The sequence below is a fragment of the Choloepus didactylus genome, chromosome 23 (assembly GCF_015220235.1).
Source record: "Choloepus didactylus isolate mChoDid1 chromosome 23, mChoDid1.pri, whole genome shotgun sequence".
Classification (NCBI taxonomy): domain Eukaryota; kingdom Metazoa; phylum Chordata; class Mammalia; order Pilosa; family Megalonychidae; genus Choloepus; species Choloepus didactylus.
The window spans coordinates 12,938,438-12,963,105 of record NC_051329.1 but is presented as its reverse complement, the minus strand read 5'-3'; the positions used below and the strand labels follow the sequence as shown (position 1 = coordinate 12,963,105).

General features: G+C 44.5%; 1 protein-coding gene across 1 annotated transcript in view; it reads left to right on the top strand.

The window, feature by feature from the left end:
* Positions 1-701: 701 nt before the first annotated feature.
* Positions 702-24,668, top strand: part of SLC8B1 (solute carrier family 8 member B1) — a 119,250-nt gene continuing 95,283 nt past the window's right edge. Inside the window, exons 1-3 of the mRNA XM_037817278.1 lie at positions 702-860; positions 1,215-1,379; positions 2,600-2,843. Of these exons, the coding sequence (XP_037673206.1) occupies positions 2,682-2,843 (162 nt within the window). The 5' untranslated portion in view covers positions 702-860; positions 1,215-1,379; positions 2,600-2,681. The remainder of the gene's footprint in view (positions 861-1,214; positions 1,380-2,599; positions 2,844-24,668) is intronic.

The window sequence follows — 24,668 nt, the reverse complement described above, 5'->3', positions numbered from 1 at the left end:
TGCACTCTGAAGGTAAGGGGGCTCCCGGGGACGTGGAGGGGCAGAGAGGACCGTGGAGGGGCAGGGAGGACCGTGGCCGGGGCATCCACACTCAGCCTGGATAAGGCACAGGTCTGGAAGGTGTGCTGGGGCTTGGAGTGGGGGCCTCCATCCTGCAGGTGAGGAAGGAGCAGACGGACTTCAGATGAGAGATGTGATGCGATTACATGTGCGTGGAATTAGGGGTGCTGCGGAAAGGTCCCCGGGAAAACAAGGGAGGCGGGGCTTTTTATTTAAAAAATCAATGCTGCTTAATTAACCCTAGTAGGCAGTCTGTCAAATAGAGGCATTTCAGGCAGTTGCGCCATACTATCTGTGGGTGGGATAGGGCCTTCGGGGACCTTCTCTAGTACTTCTTATACTGTTGATTACCGGAAGCATTTTACACCCTCTTGCCCACCCTACCCTCTGCAAAACAGCCCCCTATACTCACCGTCTAACTGCCGCTCTCGGGCCACCTGCTATTTTTACCCACCTGTTTTCATTTCAGTTTCGCCTTTCGTGGAGAAAGCAGAACTGGGAGGCAGGGGGCGGAGGGGAGGGTCTCACGTGTTGGAGACCTTCGGGGCCTCTCGGGGCACCTGTGCCTTTAAGGGTGGGGCGGGGCGAGCCTCCCGGGCCGGGGGCGGGGCCGGGGCGGGCTACACAGAGCGGATCCCGGGGACGCCGCAGCCTGCAGGGCGCACGGGGCGCACGGGCTTGACTGCGCCCGGGGCGGAAAGACGCGCGGCGCGGGACGGCGCGTGGGACCCGGGAAGGCAGCGGGGCCCGGGGTGGAGGGGGTCCAGGTTCGGAGTTTGCGGGCTCGAAGGCCGGTCGAGGTAAGAGAACCCCCCGCCCTCCCGGGCGCCGCGGGAGGACCGGGGCACCCGGATTCTACTTCTGTGTCGGGATGGGGCAGCTGCGCACCGGGACGTGTCCGAGGTCTCCCAGCCCCGAAGGTGGCTCTGTCCCCAGTTTCCTGCCGCCGCCCGGTCTATCAGGCCTGCGGATCTCTCTAGCGCTCAGCACGGGACAGGCGCGCAGGTGGTGCTCCTTAGAGGCTCATTCGGAAACGAGTAAAAGAAATCGGGAGCCAGTGGAGACGAGACCCTTGCGGATCCTTAAGTTGGGGACGCCAGGGGAGCGAGCATTTATCGGGTCCCCAGCGGCCAGCATTTGTTTGCATTTTACAGATGCGGAATTAGAGAGTCAGAGAGGTTAAGCGACCTGTCCAGGGCCTCCCAGCTAGTAAAGTGGCTGAGACCGAACTGGAAACCGGGGGCATCCGGTTCCAAGGCCGTGTCAAGTGGTGTCCAGGATACGGCGGAGGAGGAAAGAGCCGTGTCTTTCCCTCACAGGTGAGGACAGAGTGCTGGGGACAGGAGCCCGTCTTCCCCGTTCTCCTGCCTTCTCTTCCTCCCCTTCGTCGTCCTCTCCCTCCTCTCCTTACTCTTCTCTGCCAGGACGTTGAGAAACTTCTGTGCAAAGAATGACAAGAAACAATACAAAACATTGTTTACTGGGCTTTGTTTTTCCTGACTGCAAAAATAAAACATGCCCTTCGTAGAATGCGTGGAAAAGTCAAAAGAGGAAAATTACTGTGCCAAGGACCCCCCCCCCCCGCCCTGTTTAATTTCTTTGGAAAAAAATAAAGTGGCTTTTGCCCTGGTGTTCAGAAAAAGGCAGAAGCTAGAATTCAGCCCAGCTCTGCTGCTTGTGGGCTGTGTGACTTGTAGCAAATCATTTCCCTCTGGCTGTCGGTTTCCCCATTTGAGGAGCCCTTGGCTCTGTGACCTCGGGCTGATTACAGAACCCCACTCGGCTCCACTCTCTCGTCTTTCGTAAAAGGGATGGAGACAATGGCATCTCCAGAATTGTCCTGAAGACTAGATGAAGTGTGCAATGGCTGGGAGCCGGGACACAGGGTCTGGCTGTGTGACCTGGGGCAAGTGGCTTCACCTCTCTGTGCCACTGTTTGCTCATCTCTAAAATGGGACTAATAGAGGCTCTCTGTGGGCTGTTGGGATTAAATGTAAACCACCTGTGTAAAGTGCTTGGCCCGTGTAAGACGGAGATGAGCAGCCTTACTTCTGTGGCGTCTTTGTGTGGGGCTCGTCTGTTGGGATCTCAAGGTGGAGCCTGGGGACCAAGTGCTCCTCCCAGAAGTGTGTTCTCTTTCTTTGTTTTGAGGGTTTTCCTAGTTCGACCCTATCCCCAACGATCACCATTGCCCACTTCCCTTGCTTATTTCATTCAGCTGGGCCTCCTGAGGGACGAGTTTCTGGATCACCTTTGAAGTCCCTTCCAGCGCTGATGTTCTGGTTTCTGGGACCGGGTGGGGGTGAAGGGGTGCCCCCCCCAAAGACTCCATGGAGATACCGTGGAGGGCTCCTATGCTGAGTGGGCCAGGCCCTTGGCCCCCCAGTGTGCCTCCATTGGGAATGGGGGTGTCTACATCAGCTTTCCTTGGTGGGGGCGAGGAGGGAGCTCCCTTGCTGAAAAAGTTGTCATGCCCCTCTTGCTGGGTCCTGTGGTCTTTGCTGACACTGCCCCCCCCTTGTCACCCCCCACCCTGCAGGCCACTAGAGCCGCCGGCCATTTGGAGGTGAAACACTGTGGAGGGGAAGTGGCGAGTGAGGGCAGGGGCCCTCGTGGGGCTGATGGCTGGCAGAAGGCTGAATGGGGACCAGGTGCCCAGTTGGCTCTGTGTGCTGCTGCTGACAGAGACAGTGTCCGGAGCCGGCTCCAGGGGGCTGTCTGCAGGGGCCCACGTTAGCCCCGAGTTTCCAGCCTCAGGTGGGAAGGAGATCCCCGCGGTGGACGTGAGTATCTGGGCAGAAGCCGGGGTCAGGTGGGGCGAATTCATGTAATCAGTGAACGTTTATTGAGCTCTTACATGTGCGGGGTACGGTACTGAGCCCTGGGGCAGACCAGGGAACACTGTGGGTAAATTTCCTGCCCTCATGTAGCTGACAGTCTCCTAGGAAGAAAGAGAGAAAGAAGTAAACCTGTAAATAAATTTCAGGTGGGAGGTCCTAAGTGCCTTGCAAAACAATGAGGAGAAGTGAGAGTGGGAGCTGGGATGGGGTCAGCACTCTGAGGGGCGCGGTTTGAACTGTTTGGGATTGGGAGGTCAGGTGTGGCTTTTGAGGCAAGCCCTGAAAGGAGAGAGGAAACCACTTTCAGGGAGATCTGGGGGAAGGGCATTCCAGGCCGAGGGAACAGCAGCTGCGGGGGCCCTGAGGCAGGAGCGGGCTTAGTGTCTTCTGGGAACAGCATGGCTAGACCAGGTGAGTGAGGCTGAGAGGGTTAAAAAATGAAGGTGGGAAGGTGGCAGTGGCCAGATGACAAAAGCCTTACAGGCTGAGGCTGGCTGATTGAAATCGCACAGTTTTATGCAGAAGAATGTGAAAATCGGGCTTATTTCTTCAAGGGGTCTCTCTGGCTACTCTGGGGAGAGTGGCTTGACGGTGGCAACGAGGAAACCAGTGAGGGGGGGGGGCTCCTGCAGCCATCCAGGTCAGTGGGGGTGTTTGTGGGAGATGGGAAAGAAGCGGTAGGATTTGGAATCAGTGTTGGCAGCTGAGCAAGCAGCAGGTCCTGATCAATGAGATGGAAGGGCCTGGTAGCAGGAGGACGAGCCAGGGAGGGCTCCAGGTTTCTCGAGTGACTGGAGGTAAGGTGGGTGTGTGTGTGGGGGTGGGTGGGTGATGGAGCCGTTGACTTGGGGGCAGGAGCAGTGGGGACACTTCCTGTGGGGACAGAGAGCACGTGGGCCGTTGAGACAGGCTGCAGGGAGCTTGCTTCATTCCACCCAGATGTCTGGAAGGAGAGGAGAGAGCACAGCGCATCTAGAGAGAGAAACTGAAGGCAGGGGACTGCTCAGGATGACCCCCAGTGTCCCCTCCAGCTGCACCCTGTGTTTTCTTCCCCTCTTGAACTGACAGGCTGAGAGGTTTTAGCGTCCACACCCACTTTATGGGGCTGCAAAGTATGTTCATTCCCCCCCATGCCCTTGTGGCAGGCTGAGAGGTAATTATGCCCATTTTACAGATGGCAAGTGGTTTGTTTGGTTACAAAATTGGCTGCTGCCTCTTAGGGCCTGCTCCTTGGGGGCAGGAAAACTGGGGTGACTGATCGGTGGCTCTAATGCCGGAGAATCTCTCCCAGCGACTGAGCGTTGATGCCAGCACCGTGCCGAGCTCAGCAGAGCCTCACAGAGACCCCTAAAGATGGGTGTGGGGATCCCCGCCGGGGTTCAGGGAGGTGAACTTGGCTGCGAGGGAATCCCTCCACCTCCCCGGCACACTCGGGCAGCTGCCCTTCTGGAGGTCCTGCCCGCGTCGGGCCCGCCTCTGCCCGGGGTCTGTGGGCCGGGGAAGCCCACCTGTCCCTCACCTTAGGTCCTTTTTGAGTTCACAGTGACTCATGTCACATCCCACCAATATTTCCTGAGCACCAACTATATGCCAGGAACTGTGCTGTGGGGTGGGGATACGGTGGGGAGCAGTACAGGGGGACCCTCCCTGCCCTTGTGGAGCTTACGCACCAGTGAGAGTCACAGATAAGAGGCAAGCCAATGAGTACATCCGCAGGATGTTTTGGTGGTGGTGCACAAGACAGAACACAAAAGTGGATGTTGGAGCAAAATGGGGAGGGAGCCTCTGCTTTACATCAGGCTGTCAGGGAAAGCCTCTCTGGGGAGGTGATGTTTTGGCTGAAACTGGGATGCTTTGGAAAAGTCCAGGGAAGAGTGGTCCAGGCAGAGGAAAAGCAGGTGCAAAGGCCCCAAGGCAGGAGTGGAATAGTGGATTTTGTGCATAAACTGAGGGAGTCTAGAGCCTCTGGAACAGAGTAAGCAAGGGGAAAAGGGTGGGCTTTATCGCATGGAGCCGCATGGGCCGCTGCGAGGACGTTGGCTGTTTCTGGGGGTAAGATGGGAGCCATGTGAGAGTTTAGAGCAAAGGCGGTGTAAGTACTACAGCCTTGGGCCATGTTGCAGCTTCTGTATGGGGTTGATGGAGTGTGGTTGCAAAGGTGAGGAGGCTTTGAAGGTATTCAGATATCTCCATTCAACCGACTCTAGGCCAGTGCATTAATCTCCTAGGGCTGGTGTAGCAAATGACCTCCCATTTAGTGGCTTAAAACAACACATATATTTTACAGTTCTGGGGATCAGAACTGACATGGGTTTCATTTTGCTCTGGGGGAGAGCTGTAGATAGGGACCTTCCCTGCCCTGGGCCTGGCCTTTTCCAGCTTCCAGAGGCTGCCTGTGTTCCTTGGCTTGTGGCCCCTTCCTCCACCTTCAAAGCCAGCAGCGTGGCATCTTCAGATCCCTCCTTCTGACCTGTGTTCTCCCTCTCTGTGTAAGGAAGCTGCAGTTGCTTTGGGCTAACCCAGGATAAACTCCCCGTGTCGAGATCCTTGATTTCATCACATCTGCAAAGTCCCCTTTGCCGTGGAAGGTAGCATATTCATTCCCAGACGTGGGAGTGGGCCGTGGACGGCTGTGGGGGCCTGGTTCTCCCTCCTGCAGCCAGCGAGGCTGACCCAGTGTCCGGGTCCCCATGGCCTCCCCTGTCTCGCCTGCAGCAGTAGGGCCACCTGCCTTTGGCTGCAAGGAGCATTGAGGGAGGGCATTTAAATTAAGAAAGCACAAGCTTTTTTGGGGTAACTAACAAAATGGGAAAGTTTTTAAATTGTTCCCTAGGCTTAATTGGCTTCTCAGTGGAGGAGTGTAGAATTTGAGAGTGTGCACTCCTAGATTAGGTAACCATGGGAGAGCAGAGGAGCCCTTCACAGTCTGTGTGCCTCTGGAGGACGGCCGGGCCAGGGTGCGTTTGGTGGTTTTCTGTGTTTTTTTTTGTTTGGGTTTTTTTTGCTTTATGACTTCAGCATCTCTCATCCGGGCATCTGCCCTCTAGTTTATGGCAATTCCATGCAGCTCCTGTGGTTTTAGACATTTACACAATGTGTCTGGGCCCCCGAGGCATTGGGTTTTCCACTCTTTCCTCTCCAGCCTGACTCGTGAAACCCCAGTTTCTCCCTGGGCTGCCTGGGACTGACTCAGGAAAGAGGAGGGGAAGGGAGTGGGACGACACCAGCATGGTTGACGAGATGAGTCACCTACCCCAGGCTGCTGGACAGAGCTGGGGAGGGGCCCTGGGGTCCCCGCCTGCTGACTCCCCAGATCCAGGCCAGCTGGGGTGGGGGCGGCTCCCGGGCCGAGCCTGAGCACTGAGGTGGTCTCTCCCAGCAGCTGGTAACATTCACGCGGGGCTGGGTTTAAAACCACCAGGTGGCGGGCTCTGCATCCTAGGGCGAGATGCTTTGCCTCTCTGTGCATCTGTTTTCTCATCCATGAAGTGGAAATGGTAGCACTTACGTTTTTGGTCTGTTATGCAGCGTGTGAGCACACGGCTAGCGCGGGCCTCCTGTGTGCGGGCGCGGGCCACACCGTCTGTCAGGGAGAGGCTGGCGGTCGGGTAGCCTGTGATCCGGCTAACACGGGGGCGGCTTCAAAACGCCCTAAGTGCTTTGAAGGCGGAGACCTGGGTGGAAGGAGCATTTGACTGGGGGAATCCAGCCTCGTCTGGGCGTGGTCAGGGAAGGCTTCCAGGAAGCAACAGCCTCTAGGGAATTAGGAACAAGAAGACGGAAGTGGATGAACTGGGGAGAAGGAGCGGTTTACTTGGCGGAGGGGGAGGGGGAGGGAGAGGGGGTAGGTGGGTTCAGGTATCCTTTAGGAGCTAAAAATGAATCTCTTCTTCCTCACCTGGGATTTGGGTGTCGTGTTCTCCTTATTGGTCTCCTTGTTCAGTTTGGAAACTGAACAGGTAAATTTGCTCAAAAGTAGCAGCCTAAAAGTTTTGGTTTAAGATTAGGACCAGACAACTACATTCCCTTCAGGATTATTGCTCGACCCTGGGGCCTGCTTCCTTGCTCTGAGCCATGCTGGGTGGGACCTTCTGCTCAGAAGCCCCAGAGTGGGCCCAGCCCCAAATTCCTGGGCCCTGTAGAGTCCAGGCCTGGGCTTTGGGGTGGGCGGAAACCCTCTCCTCCCTGGGTGGGTTGGGGTGAGGGCCCTCACCGCAGAAAGCTGGGGCTCGTATCTGTGTCTCCTTGGTGGAGAGCTGTTGGCAGCCAATGTGGAGATCCCCAGGCCGAGGGGACTCTGTTTAGGCCGGGGGTTGGCAGACTTTTGCTGTATGCCAGATAGTAAATATTTTCGGCTTTGCATAGTCTCTGCAGCCACTCACTGTGCTGTCCCAGAGCTTCCGCAGCTGCTGGCAGTGTGGCTGCATTCTCATAAATACTTACGGGCACGGAAATTTGAACTTCATGCAATTTAAAAATGTAAAAATCAATTTTGAGAGGTGGTGGGTGGAGTTTGCCAACCCCCGGTTGACTCGTCTGTTCAGTGGGAATCTGTTCATTTATCTTGCAGAGGGGTTGTAAAGATTGCAGAAGAGCATTCAGCTGGTCACCACTGTATACATATTAGGCCTCTATTAGGTGCTGGGCTCAGGGCGAATGTAGGACTCCCTCTTTCACGGCTTAGATAGTGATCCAGTAAACCAGGAAACAGATGAAACAGTTAGAGACTGACGGCCGCTATGAAGGGAGAACATAGGGTGAAAGGGTGAAGAGGACGTGGAGGGGTTGCTACTTGACACAGAAGGTCTCTAAGGAGGGCAAATTTCAACTCCCATAATCTCATTTGATTCCTTCATCAAATTAATTCCATTTTATGGCTGAGGAGTCAGAGGCTCAGAGAGGGAAAGTGAATGGCTGTTTATTTGGCAGTTAGAAGGTGGAGCTGGGGGAGTATTAGGCTCAGACTGTGCTGACCCCCAGTTCCATGGTCTCCCACTGTTCCATACTTCCTGAGAGCCAGGCACTGTAGAAAGTGGAGGAGTGGGCCCTTATTTCCCTGATCGGAGGCCCCCAGTTTGGTGAAACCCGGAGGACGGGGCTCTGTGCCTGAGTATTGCATTGGGTAAAGAGCCAGTGAGCAAGAGATGGCCACAGGGCTCAGAGATGAGAAATCTCACCTCCAGTTTAGTGTTGGTGGGAGCTCAGAGAGGGCTTATGGAGGAGGTGAAACTGCTTTTGAACAAAAATTCGAAAAGGGAGGGGGACCCTCTAGGTGGAGGGTGTTGCTTAAACAAATGGATACCATGACAAAGGGGTAATATCCATGCTATGTAAAGAGCTACTACAAATCAATAAGCAAAAGGAAACATTCCAGTGTTGGGGGGGGGTGAGGAGGTGGGTTCAAAGAAGAAGAAACACAGAGTCATTGACATATGAAAAGAACACCCAGTTTCATTAGTAATTAGGTACTTGGAGCTTAACAACAAAGATTGTCATTAGACTGAGACTTCTGATGGTTTGTGCAGAACTGCTTATTTCCCATTGCTGGTGGGGATTTACATGGGTAGAGCTTTAGGGAGAGCATTTTGGCAATACCCACCAGAGTTCAAGCTGTTTATCCCTCTGCAGCAGACACTGGCAGGGCCCTGCCCGTACACTTTGGACCCTACCATTTGGGTGGGTTTCTGCTAATTTCTGGCTACAAGTATCATTTTCTAGCCTCTCACTTCCCTACTCCTCCCAAACATACTATTTGCATTTGAATCCTTTCCTCAGGGTCTGTTTCTGGAAGAAACCAGCCTAAGATACCTTCTGACTCAGCACTTTCACTTCTGGAATTCTCTCTGCAAAAATGTTCTCACATGAGCCCAAAGGGTCATGTCCAAGGAAGGTCATGGTTGGTAATATTGAAACGATAGCCACACGCCCGCTAGTAGGGAAGTGGTTTTCATCCGTTGTGTGTCACACATGTATGAAATACCGCACTGCTGTTGAAAAGATTCTGCAATGAGGCCGGAGAGTGTGATGGTTAAGAATAGGGGTTTGGAGCCTCAAACTTCAGGGGCTCAGATCCTGACTATGCCCCTGAGTGGACCCTGGGCCTGTGTCCCAGTCCCCTCACCTGAATCACAGGGATGATAGCAGGCCCTCCTCAAAGATTTTATCCAGATTAAGTGAGATACATGTTAAGTTCCTAGCACAGTGCCTGGCGTATTGAAATCACTCGGTACGTTTTGCTTTTTATCATCTTCAAAGCCATGATGTGTGTATTAACATAGAAAGTTGTCTGTGAAATTGCTGTCAGACCAAGACGGTGGATCCTTTTGCCCAATGCGCTCAAATGACTGATTCCTGAGACACTGGGGTCTCAAAGAGAGTTTTATTGCTAGGTATGAAGCAGGAGAGCAAATGGCCTATCAGTCCAAAATCTGTCTCCCCGAACAGCAGAAATTCTGATAGTTTTATAGCATCAAAAGATGGGCAGATTTTAGGATGATGAGGACGGTGGCCCCAGATGATATGATTAGAAGTGATCTATTGAGCATGTGCAGATTGATTACACGCTTAGTCACAGAACGTGTGTAAGAGAATGGCGGCCTTAATAGGAAGATGGGTGTGATTTTCAGCATCATAATGAGGTATAGGTGACTTGTAGGGTAAAGTCTAAGCTACTGTGCATGTCAGGCAGGCCCATTTTAGTTAGATCCAGCTTTGGTTATCAAGGGTAACTTTGAACTTGGGGTAGGTTAGTTCTGGGCTGACCCAAGACCCTTCATTAATAAACATTAGGGGCTCTCTTTAGTGATCATAAGACTTTGAAGTAAAAAAAAAACTGGGTAAATGGGTACAAGTGAAGGTTTGTCACAAGGTTTTTGACAATCACGAGGTCATAAGGTAAAGGCTATACAATCATTATCAGAGATCAAGGCAGCTGGATTATAGTTCAGGTTTCAGGTATTTCCCCGTCTCCTCTAATATGCCAGAAAGTAAAAAGGAATATCTATATAATCAGTATTCGTAATAAGTCCTTAAATCATGACTTCTTGATTGCAATTCCTCCTTCTCATTTGATAATTTTCCCTCAATCTTGAGGGATATCTGGGCGTTGACTCTTCTGACTGCTTTGTTCTGAAAAAGGGGCTTTGACATCATGGGGCAGAGGGAAGAAACTGGTTGGTGTTTTTTGAGAGATCTGTACATCTGGGTTTCAGAGTTTATCTGGCATAGGAACAGTCCGGAGGCTTTAAGGCTCTCAAAAATTAACTTGATAAGTAAAACTTCTCTAGAGCCCAGGGTATCCTTTAGGGTTTTTAGGAATACTCTTTGTTGGGGCTTGCCATATTGTGGCAGTTTGTAATATCTGGCTGATATTTGCATAAGAATAACCTCCAGAATGACCTCTTGATTTGATTTGTAATCTCTTAGCCATTGAAACTGTTTGCTTCTTTTCCCCATTGTGGTCATCCAATTCCACAATGCCAGGGAGACTTACACCCCTGGAAGTCATGTCCCATGTAGGGGGGAGGTAGTGAGTTTATTTGCAGAGTCTGGCTTAGAGAGAGAGACCACATCTGAGTAACAAAGGAGATTGTCTAGGGTGACTCTTAGGCATTAAGTATAAGTAGGCTTAGCTTTGCCATTACAGAAATAAGTTTCACGGGGGCAAGCCTCAAGATCGAGGGTCTGGCCCATCAAACTGGGAGCCCCCATTGTCTAAGAGAACATGAGGACTTCCCCAGGCGGGTAAGTCTAACAGTTCAGTTATTTAATCCAGTCCCTTCAAGGGCCCCTGCAAATACTTTCTCATTTTTTTTTTCCTCCTAAAATACTTTGAAATGCATCAGGGTTTAACAGTAACTTGTACAGAATGTCAAGATTTCATTTTAGGTTCCATGTCAAATAAAGCTGAATTAGGTTGTTTAAATAAACTGACTGTACAGGCTAAATTAGATAGTATGCTACAGAAAATTTAAATTTTGGACAAGATAAATATCTTTTGGTCTCACACGGAAGTCAAAGTTTTAAAATACAATATTATCTTTTACCCTTTACTCTGATTTACCTTGATCTTAACCAGATCAGCTTTATTCGCACTTCAATCGAAGTCTGATTTCCTTTTCAGCTTTTTGTCAGTTGTGTAGAGTAACGGTGACTGTCAGAGCTGGAGACCACTAACTCTGAGTCTCAGGTGTCACACAGAAATCTAAAGTGCTTGTGAACTACTAGGTTATACAAAGAGCAAAACACTTCAGAATTTGTAAATAACAGTTTAACTTAACAGTAAACGTGACTACCATAAGAGCTTACAATCTAAGCCCTAATTTTCTTATAAGCATTTCTGAATGAAGCTCTTTTCAGAAGTAACATTTAACAGTTGTCTTGTACTGACAAAACATAGGAGAGGTTTTGTCCTTTTTCACCTTTTCACACTTACCAGGGTTATGTCAATGAACAGGTGTGACATAAGTTATGTATTTTTCTTTTCTTTTCGTTGCAAATGAAGTTCTGACTTACAACTGACTACATATACTTTGTTTTGTTTTTTTAAGTTCAGTTTTATAGAGATATATTCACAAATTATACGGTCATCTGTGGTGTACAATTAACTATTCATGGTACCATCCTATAGTTGTGCATTCATCACTCCAATCTACTTTTTGAACATTTTCCTTATACTGGTATGAAAAAGTAAAAATAAGGATAAAAAGTAAAAGTAAAAAAGAACACCTGAGTCATCCCCCCGCTCCCACCCTATTTCTCATTTAGTTCTTGTCTGCATTTTTCTCCTCATCCATCCATACGCTGGATAAAGGGAGTGCAAGCCACAAGGTTTACACAATCACACTGTTACCCCTTGTAAGCTCCATTGTTATATAATCGTCTTCAAGAGTCAAGGCTACTGGGTTGGAGTTGGATAGTTTCAGGTATTTACTTCTAGCTATTCCAATACATTAAAGCCTAAAATGGGTTATCTGTATAGTGCGTAAGAATGTCCACCAGAGTGACCTCTCCAGTCCAGATTCATCCTCAGGAGTCATATCCTGCATTGCCAGGGAGATTTACACCCCTGGGAGTCAGGTCCCATGTAGTGGGGAGGGCAGTGAGTTCACCTGCAGAACTGGTTGTGTGTGAGAGAGAGAGAGAAAGAGAGAGAGAGAGCTAGCTACAAATGAGCAACAAAGAGGTACTCGGGGGAGACTCTGAGGCACAATTATAAGCAGGTTTAGCCTCTCCTTTGCAGTAATGAGCTTCATAAGGGTAAGTCCCGAGATGGAGGGCTTGGTATTCCAAACCACCAGTCCTCAATGTTTGCGAAAACATCAGCAACAACCCAGGTGAGGAAGTCCAACACTTCTGCATTTCCCCCCAGCTGCTCAGGGGGGCCCTGCAAATATATTTCTATTTTCTGTCCAAATTACTTTGGGATGTGTAGCTATTTCACACTAACCTATGCAAACCTACCAGGTCTCACTTCCTATTAAAAGTTCCATGTAATTATGTACGAGTTAAATTGTTCAGGAAATATAGATCTTGCACCAACTAAACATCTCTTCCCTTGGTCTCACATGGAATTTGAAGTTTTAAAAAGCAGTCAGTATTGTCCTTTTCCCTTTGGCCCAATTTGCCCTAGTCCTAACCACATCTGCTTCATTCATATCTCTAGTTGAAGTCTGGATTCTTTTTCAGCTTTAACAGTTGCTGTATGCACTAATACTGACCTTCATATCTGCCAAGCTCTAGCTCTGAGTTTCAGGTGTCACACAGATACCCAATGTTCCAGGGATCGGTCAGTTTATACACAAAGGGATCAGCATCTTGGAATCTGGAGATAGCTGTTACAATTCAGGAACGGATGTGACAGCTGTAACCGTTTACAATCTAGGGACTGTTAAAATAAGCGTTTCCCTGATAAGCTGTGCTCTAAGATTCAATTATGAGTTTGCACATTGTAGTTAGTCCATATTGGTGAGGCATTATAGTGTTTGCCTTTGTTTCTGGCATAGTTCACTCAAAATGCTGTCTACAGGATCCGTTCACCTCGTGTGTCTCACAGCTTCGTTCCTTCTGGCAGTTGCTCAGTGTTCCATTGTATGCACACACAACAGTTCACCATTCTGTTCCTCAGTGTACCCTTAGGCCACCTCCACCCATTGCAAATCATGTACACTCTCTGTAAACACCATTGTGCCAATGTCCATTCATGTCCCTGCTCTCAGATCCTTCAAGTAAATGCCCCTTAATGAGGCTGCAGGACCTTATGGCACCCACATACTTGGCTTCCTGTGGAACCACCCCACTGTCCTCCAGAAGGGCTACACCATTCTGCTCCTAATCAACAGTAAATACGTACATCCCTCTCTCCATGTCTTCTCCAGCACTTTTATCCCTCTTTATACTTTTTCCTACGGTTTTATAGAGCTATATTCACATGCCATACAATTACCCACAGTGTACAATCCGTTCACGGTATCATGATATAGGTGTGCATTGATCACCACTGTCAGCACTTGAATATATTATTATGAAAAATTTTTTTAACAAATAAAGATAATAAAAAGATAAAGTATCATACAATGCAATATAATAGTTGGTTCAGATAACACCACCACTACCAAGAATCCCATATCCCTCCCTTATATCCACTTCTCATGCGCATTTAACTTTTGTATATTGCCTTTGTTACGTTTAATGGAAGCATATTACAATGTTACTGTTGACCGTAGACTCCAGTTTGTTTTGATTATATTTTTTTCCCCCACACCTTCCCCTTTTCAACACTCTGCAGGGTTGACATTTGTTTTCCCACATGCAAGAACATTTTTTTATTTGTACATTTAGTCACAGTTGTTGACCACTCTGGTTTTTGCGGAATTAAACATCCCAGTCTTTTATCTTCTGTCTTTACCTCAGGTGTCATACATGCCCCTAGGCCACCTCTTTCAGCTTTACTCAAGGACATCTTTGTTCAGTGTAGTTACAATATTGTGATACCATCATATGGTATTATGCTGTCTATTTCTGGATCTATACAATCACAATCCTGCTGAACAGTCTGTAGTCTTCAGCATCAAATGCCTGATGTCTACCCTCTTTCTATCTCCTGATAGCCTGTGTTACCAGCTTTTAACTCTCAAAGTTTGCTCATTAATGTTAGTTCATATTAGTGAGACCATATAGTATTTGTCCTTTTGTTTCTGACTAATTTCGCGCAATATGTCCTCAAGGTTCATCCACATTACTATACGTTCTATGTCTTTGTTCTGTCTTAACAGCTGTGTAATATTTCATTGTGTGTACGTACCACAGTTTGTTTATCCGCTTGTCCGTTGATGGATGTTTGAGCTGTTTCCATCTCTTGGCCATCGTGAATAATGCCGCAGTAAACACCGGCTTACAAATGTCCTTTCGTGTCTTAATTTTCAGTTCCTCTGAATATATATACCTAGTAATGGAATAGTTCGTGTTCTAGTTTGCTAATGCTAGAATGCAAAACACCAGAAATGGATTGGCTTTTATAAAGGGGGTTTATTTGGTTACACAGTTACAGTCTTAAGGCCATAAAGTGTCCAAGGTAATGCATCAACAATTGGGTACCTTCACCGGAGGATGACCAAATGGTGTCCGGAAAACCTCCGTTAGCTAGGAAGGCACGTGGCTGGCGTCTGCTCTGGAGTTCTGCTTTCAAAATGGCTTTCTCCCAGGACGTTCCTCTCTAGGCTGCAGTTCCTCAAAGATGTCACTCTTAGTTGCACTTGGGATGTTTGTCCTCTCTTAGCTTCTTCAGAGTAAGAGTCTACTTTCAACGGCTGTCTTCAAACTGTCTCTCATCTCAGCTACTTTCTTAGCTTCTGTGCATTCTTTTTTTTTTTTTTAATTTTTTTTATTAAATTCAGTTTTATTGAAATACATTCACACACCATACAATCATCCATGATATACAATCCACTGTCCACAGTATGATAACATAGTTATGCGTTCATCACCACAATCTATCTCTGAACATTTTCCTTACATCAGAAAGAACCAGAACAAGAATAAAAAATAAAAGTGAAAAAAGAACACCCAAATCATCCCCCCATCCCACCCCATTTGTCCTTTAGTTTTTATCCCCATTCCTCCACTCATCCATACACTAGCTAAAGGGGGTGTGATCCACAAGGTCTTCACAATCACACTGTCACCCCTTGTAATCTACATTATTATATAATTGTCTTCAGGAGTCCAGACTGCTGGGTTGGAGTTTGGTAGTTTCAGGTATTTACTTCTAGCTATTCCAATACATTAAAGCCTAAGAGGTGTTATCTATATAGTGCAGAAGAATGTCCATGAGAACTTCTGTGCATTCTTCAAAGTGTCCCTCTTGGCTGTAGCTCCTTTTCAAAATGTCACTCTCAGTTGCTCTTCAAAATGTTACTCACAGCTGCACTGAGTTCCTTCTGTTTGTCATCTCATTTATATGGCTCCAGTGATTTCATTTAGACCCACCCTGAATGGGTGGGGTAACACCTCCATGGAAATTATCCAATCAGAGTCATCACCCACAGTTGGGTGGGGCTCATGTTCATGGAAACACCCTAATCCAAATGTTTGAACTTAATCCTCACTAATATATCTGACCCCACAACATTGAATCAAAGAACATGACTTTTTCTGGGGGACACAATATATACAAACCGGTACAGCTGGGTCATGTGGAGAATCTATACTTAGTTTCCTGAGGAACGGCCACACTGCCTTCCAGAGTGGTTGCACCATTCTGCATTCCCACCAACAGTGAATAAGTGTGCCTCTTTCTCCACATCCTCTCCAGCACTTGTAATTTTCTGTTTTTTAGGATAATGGCCATTCTGGTAGTTGTGAGATGATATCACATTGTGGTTTTGATTTGTGTTTCCCTGATAGCCAGTGAAGTTGAGCATTTTTCATATGTTTTTGAACCATTTGTATTTCCCCTTCAGGAAAGTATCTGTCCATATCTTTTGCCCATTTTTAAATTTGGTTGTCTTTCTGTTGTTGAGTTGCAGGATTGCTTTATATATTTGGGATATCAAACCCTTATCTGATATATGGTTTCCAAATATTGTTTCCCATTGCATAGGCTGCCTTTTTACCTTTCTGCCAAAGTCCTTTGATGTAGAAAAGTGTTTGATTTTGAAGAGATCCCATTTGTATATTCTTTGGTTGCTTGTGCTTTGGGTGTAAAGTCTAGGAAACCACCTCCTATCACAAGATCTAAGATATTGCCCTACATTTCCTTCTAAGAGTCTTATGGTCTTACTGCTAATGTTTATGTCTTTCATCCATTTCGAGTTAATTTTTGTATAAGGTGTGAGATAGGGGTCCTCTTCCATTCCTTTGGAAATGGATATCCCTTTCTCCAAACACCATTTATTGAAGAGGCTGCGCTGTCTCAGTTGCTTTGGCTTGACTGCCTTATCAAAGATCAACTGTCCATAGATGCAAGAGTGTATTTCTGAACACTGAATTAGGTTCCATTGGTCGGTATATCCTTATGCAGTACCATGCTGTTTTGAGCACTGTAGCTTTGTAATGTGCTTCCAAGTAAGGTAGTGTGAGACCTCCCACTTCGTTTAAGATCAACATAAATGTCAATAGGGATATTATTCTGAGAGAAAATCTTTGTCTTATAGACAGAGTACTCAGATGGTTAAGGAAACTTTTTATAACTTTTCATTAAGAGCAGGCTTACAATCCACATTATTTTAACAGAGCAAATTAATCTTTATGAATACAAGGTTTGACACAATAGTTTTTTTTTTTTTTTTCCCAAAAAACATAATCAGGTTTATCAAATTTTTAGTCAGCGTTGACTATGACAGACAGAATTGACTTTTATAAACCTTCTACAATTTTCCTTATCCATTCAGGGCTTGTAGTCGTACAAACAAAATTCACTTTCTCAAACTTTCTCCAACTTTCCATGTTCATTCAGGGTTGCTGACTACAACAAACAAAATTACTTTAATCAGAGAATATAGTCATCATAGTACGGAAAACAATAAAAATACTGTCTGTCCTACCTACAGTTTTAACTTATCCGTACTGCGTATAATCAGAAATAAATTTGATAACAAATTCACAAAGCTCTTTGACCATGCTTACTACCTTCCAGTAGCGGTGTTCATGCAGGGAGAAGACAGATACTACAGCATAATGGAAGAAGGAAAAATTTATGCTTAGGTTTGGAGCACAGCCTGGCATTTATATACTTTATACTCACAACATCACAACACACAAATGAGTACTTCACAATATGCCTAAAATTTCTTGGTCCAATCCAGCGCGACCTTCAGAGGTCACAGGAGCCCAAATGTGAAATACAGTTCTTTAATGGTTAACGGATTTATATCCAGAAAAAAACTCAAAATTTCAACATTATTTCCATGTTCTAAATAATACCAGGAATGTTCACAATGTTAAATTATGGCTTCTAAAAAACTAGTTTAAAGCTCTGTTTATTCAAATACAAATGTCATCTCTTTTGTGAGGTCTTCCTATGTCATTATTTATCTGCTTTTAAAAATTCTTCCAGCATTTTAATTTCTTTATTGAGATAATCAGCTATTTTAATTCTTTTTATTTTTTTAGCTTATTGAAAAATTAAAACAAAAAAAACAAAAAAAAGCACATTTCAAACAAAACAAAGCAGAGGATTAAGAAAAACAACCTAAAATGACTACTTTGCTTCCAATATGTTCCTGCCATACCCCAAGAAAATTAATAAACCATATCCAAGCAAAGGAAAAAAAAATAATCGAAAATAACTACATTGCTTCCAACATGTTCCTATCATACCCCAAGAAAATTAAACATAATCAAAGGTATAAGAAAAACCAAATAACCTAAAATAACTACACTGAAGCTAATTTTTTAATGCAATACTTTATCAAAAAATTAAAAAAAAAAAATTCAAACAAAACAAAGGATTAAGAAAAACGAATAACCTAAAATAACTGTATTGCTTCTAACACGTCCCTACCATATCCCAAGAAAATTAAACCCTACCAAAACAAAGGAATAAGAAAATCAAGTAACCTAAAATGACTACATTGCTTCCAGCAGGATCCCACCATACCCAAGAAAGTTTGTAAACCATAGTCATTCCTGAGCATTCCCATAACAGTGCGATTACCCTCAATAGCTTATCCGTTCTTATTAGATTATCATTCCCCCTTTACTAGTTGCTGTCTATCTCTAGGTTCCCTGCATTCTACAATATAAAATATTTATTTTAAATTTTTCACTGAGTTCACATTAGTGGTAACATACACTATCTCTCCTTTTGTGTCTGACTTATTTCATTCAGCATTATGTCTTCAAGGTTCATCCTCGTTGTCCTATGTTTCATGACCTCGTTCCTTCTTACTGCTCCATAGTATTCCATAGTGTGTATATAGCACATTTTGTTTATCCACTCATCTGTCGAAGGGCATTTCGATTGTTTCCAAACCTGCAAAGTAGGTTGTTGGAATTTTGATTGGGATTGCATTGGATCTATAGATGAGTTTGGGTAGAATTGGCATCTTAATGACATTTAGCCTTCTATCCATGAACATGGAATATTTTTCCATCTTTTTAGGTCCCCTTCTATTTCTTTCAGTAAGGTTATATAGTTTTCTAGGTGTAGGTCTTTTATATCCTTGGTTAAGTTTATTCCTAGGTACTTGACTTTTTGGTTGCTATTGAGAATATAATATTTTTCTTGAATGTCTCTTCAGTTAAGTCATTTCTGGTGTATTGGAACATTACTGATTTATGTGTGTTGATCTTGTATCCCACTGCTTTGCTAAATTTGCTTGTTAGCTCAAGTAGGTGGGATGTTGATTTTTTCAGAGTTTTCCAAATATGAGATCATATCATCTGCAAATAATGACAGTGGGCCAGTTCAATGAATTATGTCCCCTAGAACGCCGTTATCTTTGATGCAATCTTGTGTGGGCAGACATATTAGTATTGATTAGATTTTGGAATCCTTTAGGTGTTTCTATGGAGATGTGATTCAATCAATTGTGGACAAGACCTTTTTTTTTTTGAATTTGGTTCTATTGAAATACATTCGCATACCATACAATCATCCATGGTGTACAATCAGCTGTTTACAGTACCATCATATAGTTAGGCATTCATCAGCACAATCTGTTTCTGAACATTTTCCTGACATCAGAAAGAATCAGAATAAGAATAAAAAATAAAAGTAAAAAAAGAACACCCAAACCACCCCCCCATCCCATCCTATTTTTCATTTAGTTTTTGTCCCCATTTTTCTACTCATCTGTCCATACACTAGATAAAGGGAGTGTGATCCACAAGGTTTTCACAATCACACTGTCACCGCTTGTAATCTACATTATTATATAATTGTCTTCAGGAGGTCCAGACTGCTGGGTTGGAGTTTGGTAGTTTCAGGTATTTACTTCTAGCTATTCCAATACATTAAAGCCTAAGAGGTATTATCTATATAGTGCATAGGAACGTCCACCAGTGTGACCTCTCGACTCCATTTGAAATCTCTCAGCCACTGAAACTATTTCGTCTCATTTTGCATCCCCCTTTTGGTCAAGAAGATATTCTCACTCTCATGATGCCGGGTCCAGATTCATCCCCAGGAGTCATATCCTGCATTGCCAGGGAGATTTACATCCCTGGGAGACAGGCCCCAAGTAGAGAGGAGGGCAATGAGTTCACATGCTGAGGTGGCTCAGTTAGAGAGACAGAGGGCCACATCTGAGCAACAAGGAGGTACTCGGGGAGATCTTAGGTGCAATTATATGCAAGTTTAGCCTCTCCTTTGCAGTAACGAGCTTCATGAGGGCAAGTCCCATGATAGTGGGCTTGGCACATCAAACTGCCAGTCCCAATGTTTGTGACAACATCAACACCAGTACAGGTGAGGAAGTTGTGGACAAGAACTTTGGTTGGATAATTTCCATAGGGGTGTTGCCCCACCCATTCAGGGTGGGTCTGAATTAAATTATGGAGCACTATACAAGCTCAGACAGAAGGAGCAAGCTTGCTACAGCCAAGAGGGACACTTTGAAGAAAGCACTGGAACTGAGAGAGGAGCTTCGGCTTACAGAGACATTTTGGAGACGGCCTTGAAAGCAGACTTCTGCTCTGGAGAAGCTAAGAGCAGCTAAGAGTGACATTCCTTGAGGAGCTGAAGCCTAGAGAGGAACGTCCAGGGACAAAGCCAATTTGAAAGCAGAACTCCGGAGCAGACACTGGCCACATGCCTTCCCAGCTAACAGAGGTTTCCCGGACACCATTGGCCATCCTCTGGTGAAGGTACTGATTGTTGATGCCTTACCTTGGACACTTTATGGCCTTACGACTATAACTGTGTAACCAAATAAACCCCCTTATATAAAAGCTAACCCATTTCTGGTGTTCTGCATTCCGGCAGCATTAGCGAACTAGAACAGACAGTTTTACTTCTTCCTTTCCCATTTGGATGCCTTTTATTTCTTTGTCTTGCCGGATTGCCCTGGCTGGCACTTCTAGCACAACGTTGAATAACAGTGGTGACAGTGGGCATCCTTGTCTCATTCCTGATCTTACAGGGAAGGCTTTCAGTCTCTTGCCATTGAGTACTATGCTGGCTGTGGGTTTTTCATACATGCCCTGTATCATATTGGGGAAGTTTCCTTCAATTCCTACCTTTTGAAGTGTTTTTATCAAAAAAGGATGCTGGATTTTTTTGAATGCCTTTTCAGCATCTATTGAGATGATCATTTGATTTTTTCCTTTTGATTTATTAATGTGTTGTATTACATTGATTTTTCTTATGTTGAACCATCCTTGCATGCCTGGAATGAACCCCACTTGGTCATGGTGTATGATTTTTTTAATGTGTCTTTGGATTCGATTTGCAAGTATTTTGTGGAGAATTTTTGCATCTGTATTCATGAGGGAGATTGGCCTGTAGTTTTCCTTTCTTGTAACATCTTTACCTGGTTTGGATATTAGAGTGATGTTAGCTTCATAAAATGAATTAGGTAGTGTTCCATTTTCTTCAGTATTTTGAAAGAGTTTAAGATTGGTGTCAGTTCTTTTTGGGAAGTTTGGTAGAATTCCCCTGTGAAGCCATCTGGCCCTGGGCATTTATTTTTGGGAAGTTTTTTGATGACTGCTTGGATCTCTTTGCTTGTGATTTGTTTGTTGAGGTCTTCTGTTTCTTCTCTGGTCAGTCTAGGTTGTTCATGTGTTTCCATTTTCTCTACATTATCTTGTTTGTTGGTGTACAGTTCATAGTATCCTCTTAAAGTTTTTTTTATTTCTTTGGAATCTGCAGTAATGTCCCCTCTCCCATTTATTATTTTGTTTGGGTCTTCTCTCTTTTTGATTTTGTCTATCTAGCTAAGGGCTTGTCAATCTTATTGATCTTCTCAAATAACCAACTTTTGTTTATATTTATTCTGTTTTTTCGTTCTCTGGCATTTATTTCTGCTTTAATACTTGTTAATTCTTTTCTTGTTTGTTTAATGGCAGCCATTCTAATTGGTGTGAGATGATACCTCATTGTGGCCTTAATTTGCATCTCCCTAATAGCTAGTGAAGATGAACATTTTTTCATGTGTCTTTTGGCCATTTGTATTTCCTCTTTAGAGAAATGTCTTTTCATATCTTTTGCCCATTTTATAATTGGGCTGTTTGTACTATTGTCATTGAGTTGTTGGATTTCTTTATATATGGAAGATACCAGTTTTTTGTCAGATACATGGTTTCCAAATATTTTTTCCTATTGAGTTGACTGCCTCTTCACCTTTTTGACAAAATCCTTTGAGGTGCAGAAGCTTTGAAGTTTCAGGAGTTCCCGTTTATCTGTTTTTTCTTTCATTGCTTGTGCTTTGGGTGTAAGGTCTAAGAAGCTACCTCCTAATACAAGGTCTTGATGTTTTTCCTACATTATCTTCTAGGAGTTTTATGGTACTGTCTCTCATATTGAGGTCTTTGATCCACTTTGAGTTAATTTTTATATAGGGTATGAGGTAGGGGTTCTCTTTTAGTCTTTGGGATATGGATATCCAGCTCTCCCAGCTCCATTTGTTGAAGATAGTCTTATGTCCCAGTTTCCTGGGTTTCAGGGCCCTTTAAAGATGTCGGCTGTATATCTGGGGGTCTGTCTCCAAATTCCGAATTTGATTCCGTTGATAAATATGTCTATCTTTGTTCCATTACCATGCTGTTTTGACTACTGTGGCTTTATAGTAAGCTTCAAAGTCAGGAAATGTAAGTCCTCCCACTTTGTTTTTCCTTTTTAGAATCTTTTTGACAATTCGAGGCATCTTTCCCTTCCAAGTAAATTTGATAACTAGCTATTCCAAGTGTGCAAAGTAGGTTGGTGGAATTTTGATTGGGATTGCATTGAATCTGTAGATGAGTTTGGGTAATTGACATCTTAATGATATTTAGCCTTCCTATCCATAAACATGGAATATTTTTATATCTTTTTAGGTCCCCTTCTATTTCTTTTAGTAAATTTATGTAATTTTCTATCTATAGGGCTTTTACATCCTTGGTTAAGTTTATTTCTAGGTACTTGTTTTTTTAGTTGCTATTGAGAATGGAAATCTTTTTCTCGAGATTGCTATTGAGAATGAAAATCTTTTCTTAGTGTCTCTTCAGATAGTTTATTTCTAGTGTATAGGAAGATTACTGACTTATGTGCATTAATCTTGTATCCCACTACTTTGCTAAATTTGTATATTAGCTCAAGTAGCTGTGTTACCGATTTCTCAGGGTCTTCCATATATAAGATCATATCTCATTCAGTTACTCTTATCCCCAGGCTATTTATATTTTAATAATGATCTGATTAGTATGATTACCTTGCAAAGTTATTATTGGAAAAAAAATAACTTGAACAGATATGGCCTATTCCACAGCATTTTTTCTATGCCTACTGTTTCTAATTTCTTGGTTCAGCTGAAAGGATTATAAAACACACCCCCGCCACCTTTCTATATCCAACCCTTCCCTCATAGCTGCCTTAGGTGGTGGGCCCTGGAGCAGGGATAGGTGAGACAAGGAAAAAGTCAGGTCTGGTTTGTGGAACTTGAATTTAAAAGTTTTAGGTGAGGGCAGTGTGATTTGAGAGTTCCTATGCCCCTCTTTTAATTATTTCCAATTATTAGATCTACTTTACTTAAGGCTGTGACCCAAACTATGGATAGGGTCTTTGCCTTTTCCAGAGACAGCCCTCTGACAGCCTTCTGGTGTTGCAGGGAAATCCCAGGGGCAGTTTCTTTGTTATGTCCAGGTTTGTTTACAGTAATTACAAAACCAAGACTTTGAACCATGCTACCTAGAGGGTTTTTCTTTTCAGACTTCTGGATTACAAAGTTATATGTGTGTGTGTGTGTGTGTGTATGTAGATGTGTGTGTTTGTGTATATATATATATATATACACACACATGTATATATAGATGTGTATATATATGTAGATGTGTATATATACACATGTGTATATATGTAAATATGAAGATGTATATATACATGTGTATATATATGTATATGTATATTATATACATGTGTATATATATGTGCTTGCTCATTTTAAAGCAATTCAGATAGAGAATTTAAGAATTTTTTGTTGATTTGCTGTTACCAACCAGAGGTATAGGGATATACATTTAACAGGCAGACAGGATACAAATAGAAAGTCACAAGAAACAAAAACACAGAAATACGTTAGAGGAACAAGTAAAAGACTGAACTGTGCATAATCTTATCCCATGTCTTTTGCAGAACAATACAGAGTCCTTCTCAGGCCATTTCTCGCCTTATCTTTTTTTTTTTTTTTTTTTTTTTAATCATCATTTTATTGAGATATATTCACATACCACGCAGTCATACAAAACAAATTGTACTTTCGATTGTTTACAGTACCATTACATAGTTGTACATTCATCACCTAAATCAATCCCTGACACCTTCATTAGCACACACACAAAAATAACAAGAATAATAATTAGAGTGAAAAAGAGCAATTGAAGTAAAAAAGAACACTGGGTACCTTTGTCTGTCTGTTTGTTTCCTTCCCCTACTTTTCTACACATCCATCCATAAACTAGACAAAGTGGAGTTTGGTCCTTATGGCTTTCCCAATCCCATTGTCACCCCTCATAAGCTACATTTTTATACAACTGTCTTCGAGATTCATGGGTTCTGGGTTGTAGTTTGATAGTTTCAGGTATCCACCACCAGCTACCCCAATTCTTTAGAACCTAAAAAGGGTTGTCTAAAGTGTGCGTAAGAGTGCCCACCAGAGTGACCTCTCGGCTCGTTTTGGAATCTCTCTGCTACTGAAGCTTATTTCATTTCCTTTCACATCCCCCTTTTGGTCAAGAAGATGTTCTCCGTCCCACGATGCCGGGCCTACATTCCTCCCCGGGAGTCATATTCCAGGTTGCCAGGGAGATTCACTCCCCTGGGTGTCTGATCCCACGTAGGGGGGAGGGCAGTGATTTCACCTTTCAAGTTGGCTTAGCCAGAGAGAGAGGGCCACATCTGAGCAACAAAGAGGCATTTGGGAGGAGACTCTTAGGCACAAATATAGGGAGGCCTAGCCTCTCCTTTGCAGCAACCGTCTTCCCAAGGGTAAAATTTATGGTAGAGGGCTCAACCCATCAAACCACCAGTCCCCTATGTCTGTGGTCATGTTAGCAACCATGGAGGTGGGGTAGGCGAATACCCCTGCATTCTCCACAGGCTCCTCAAGGGGGCACTGCATCTTTTTTTTTTTT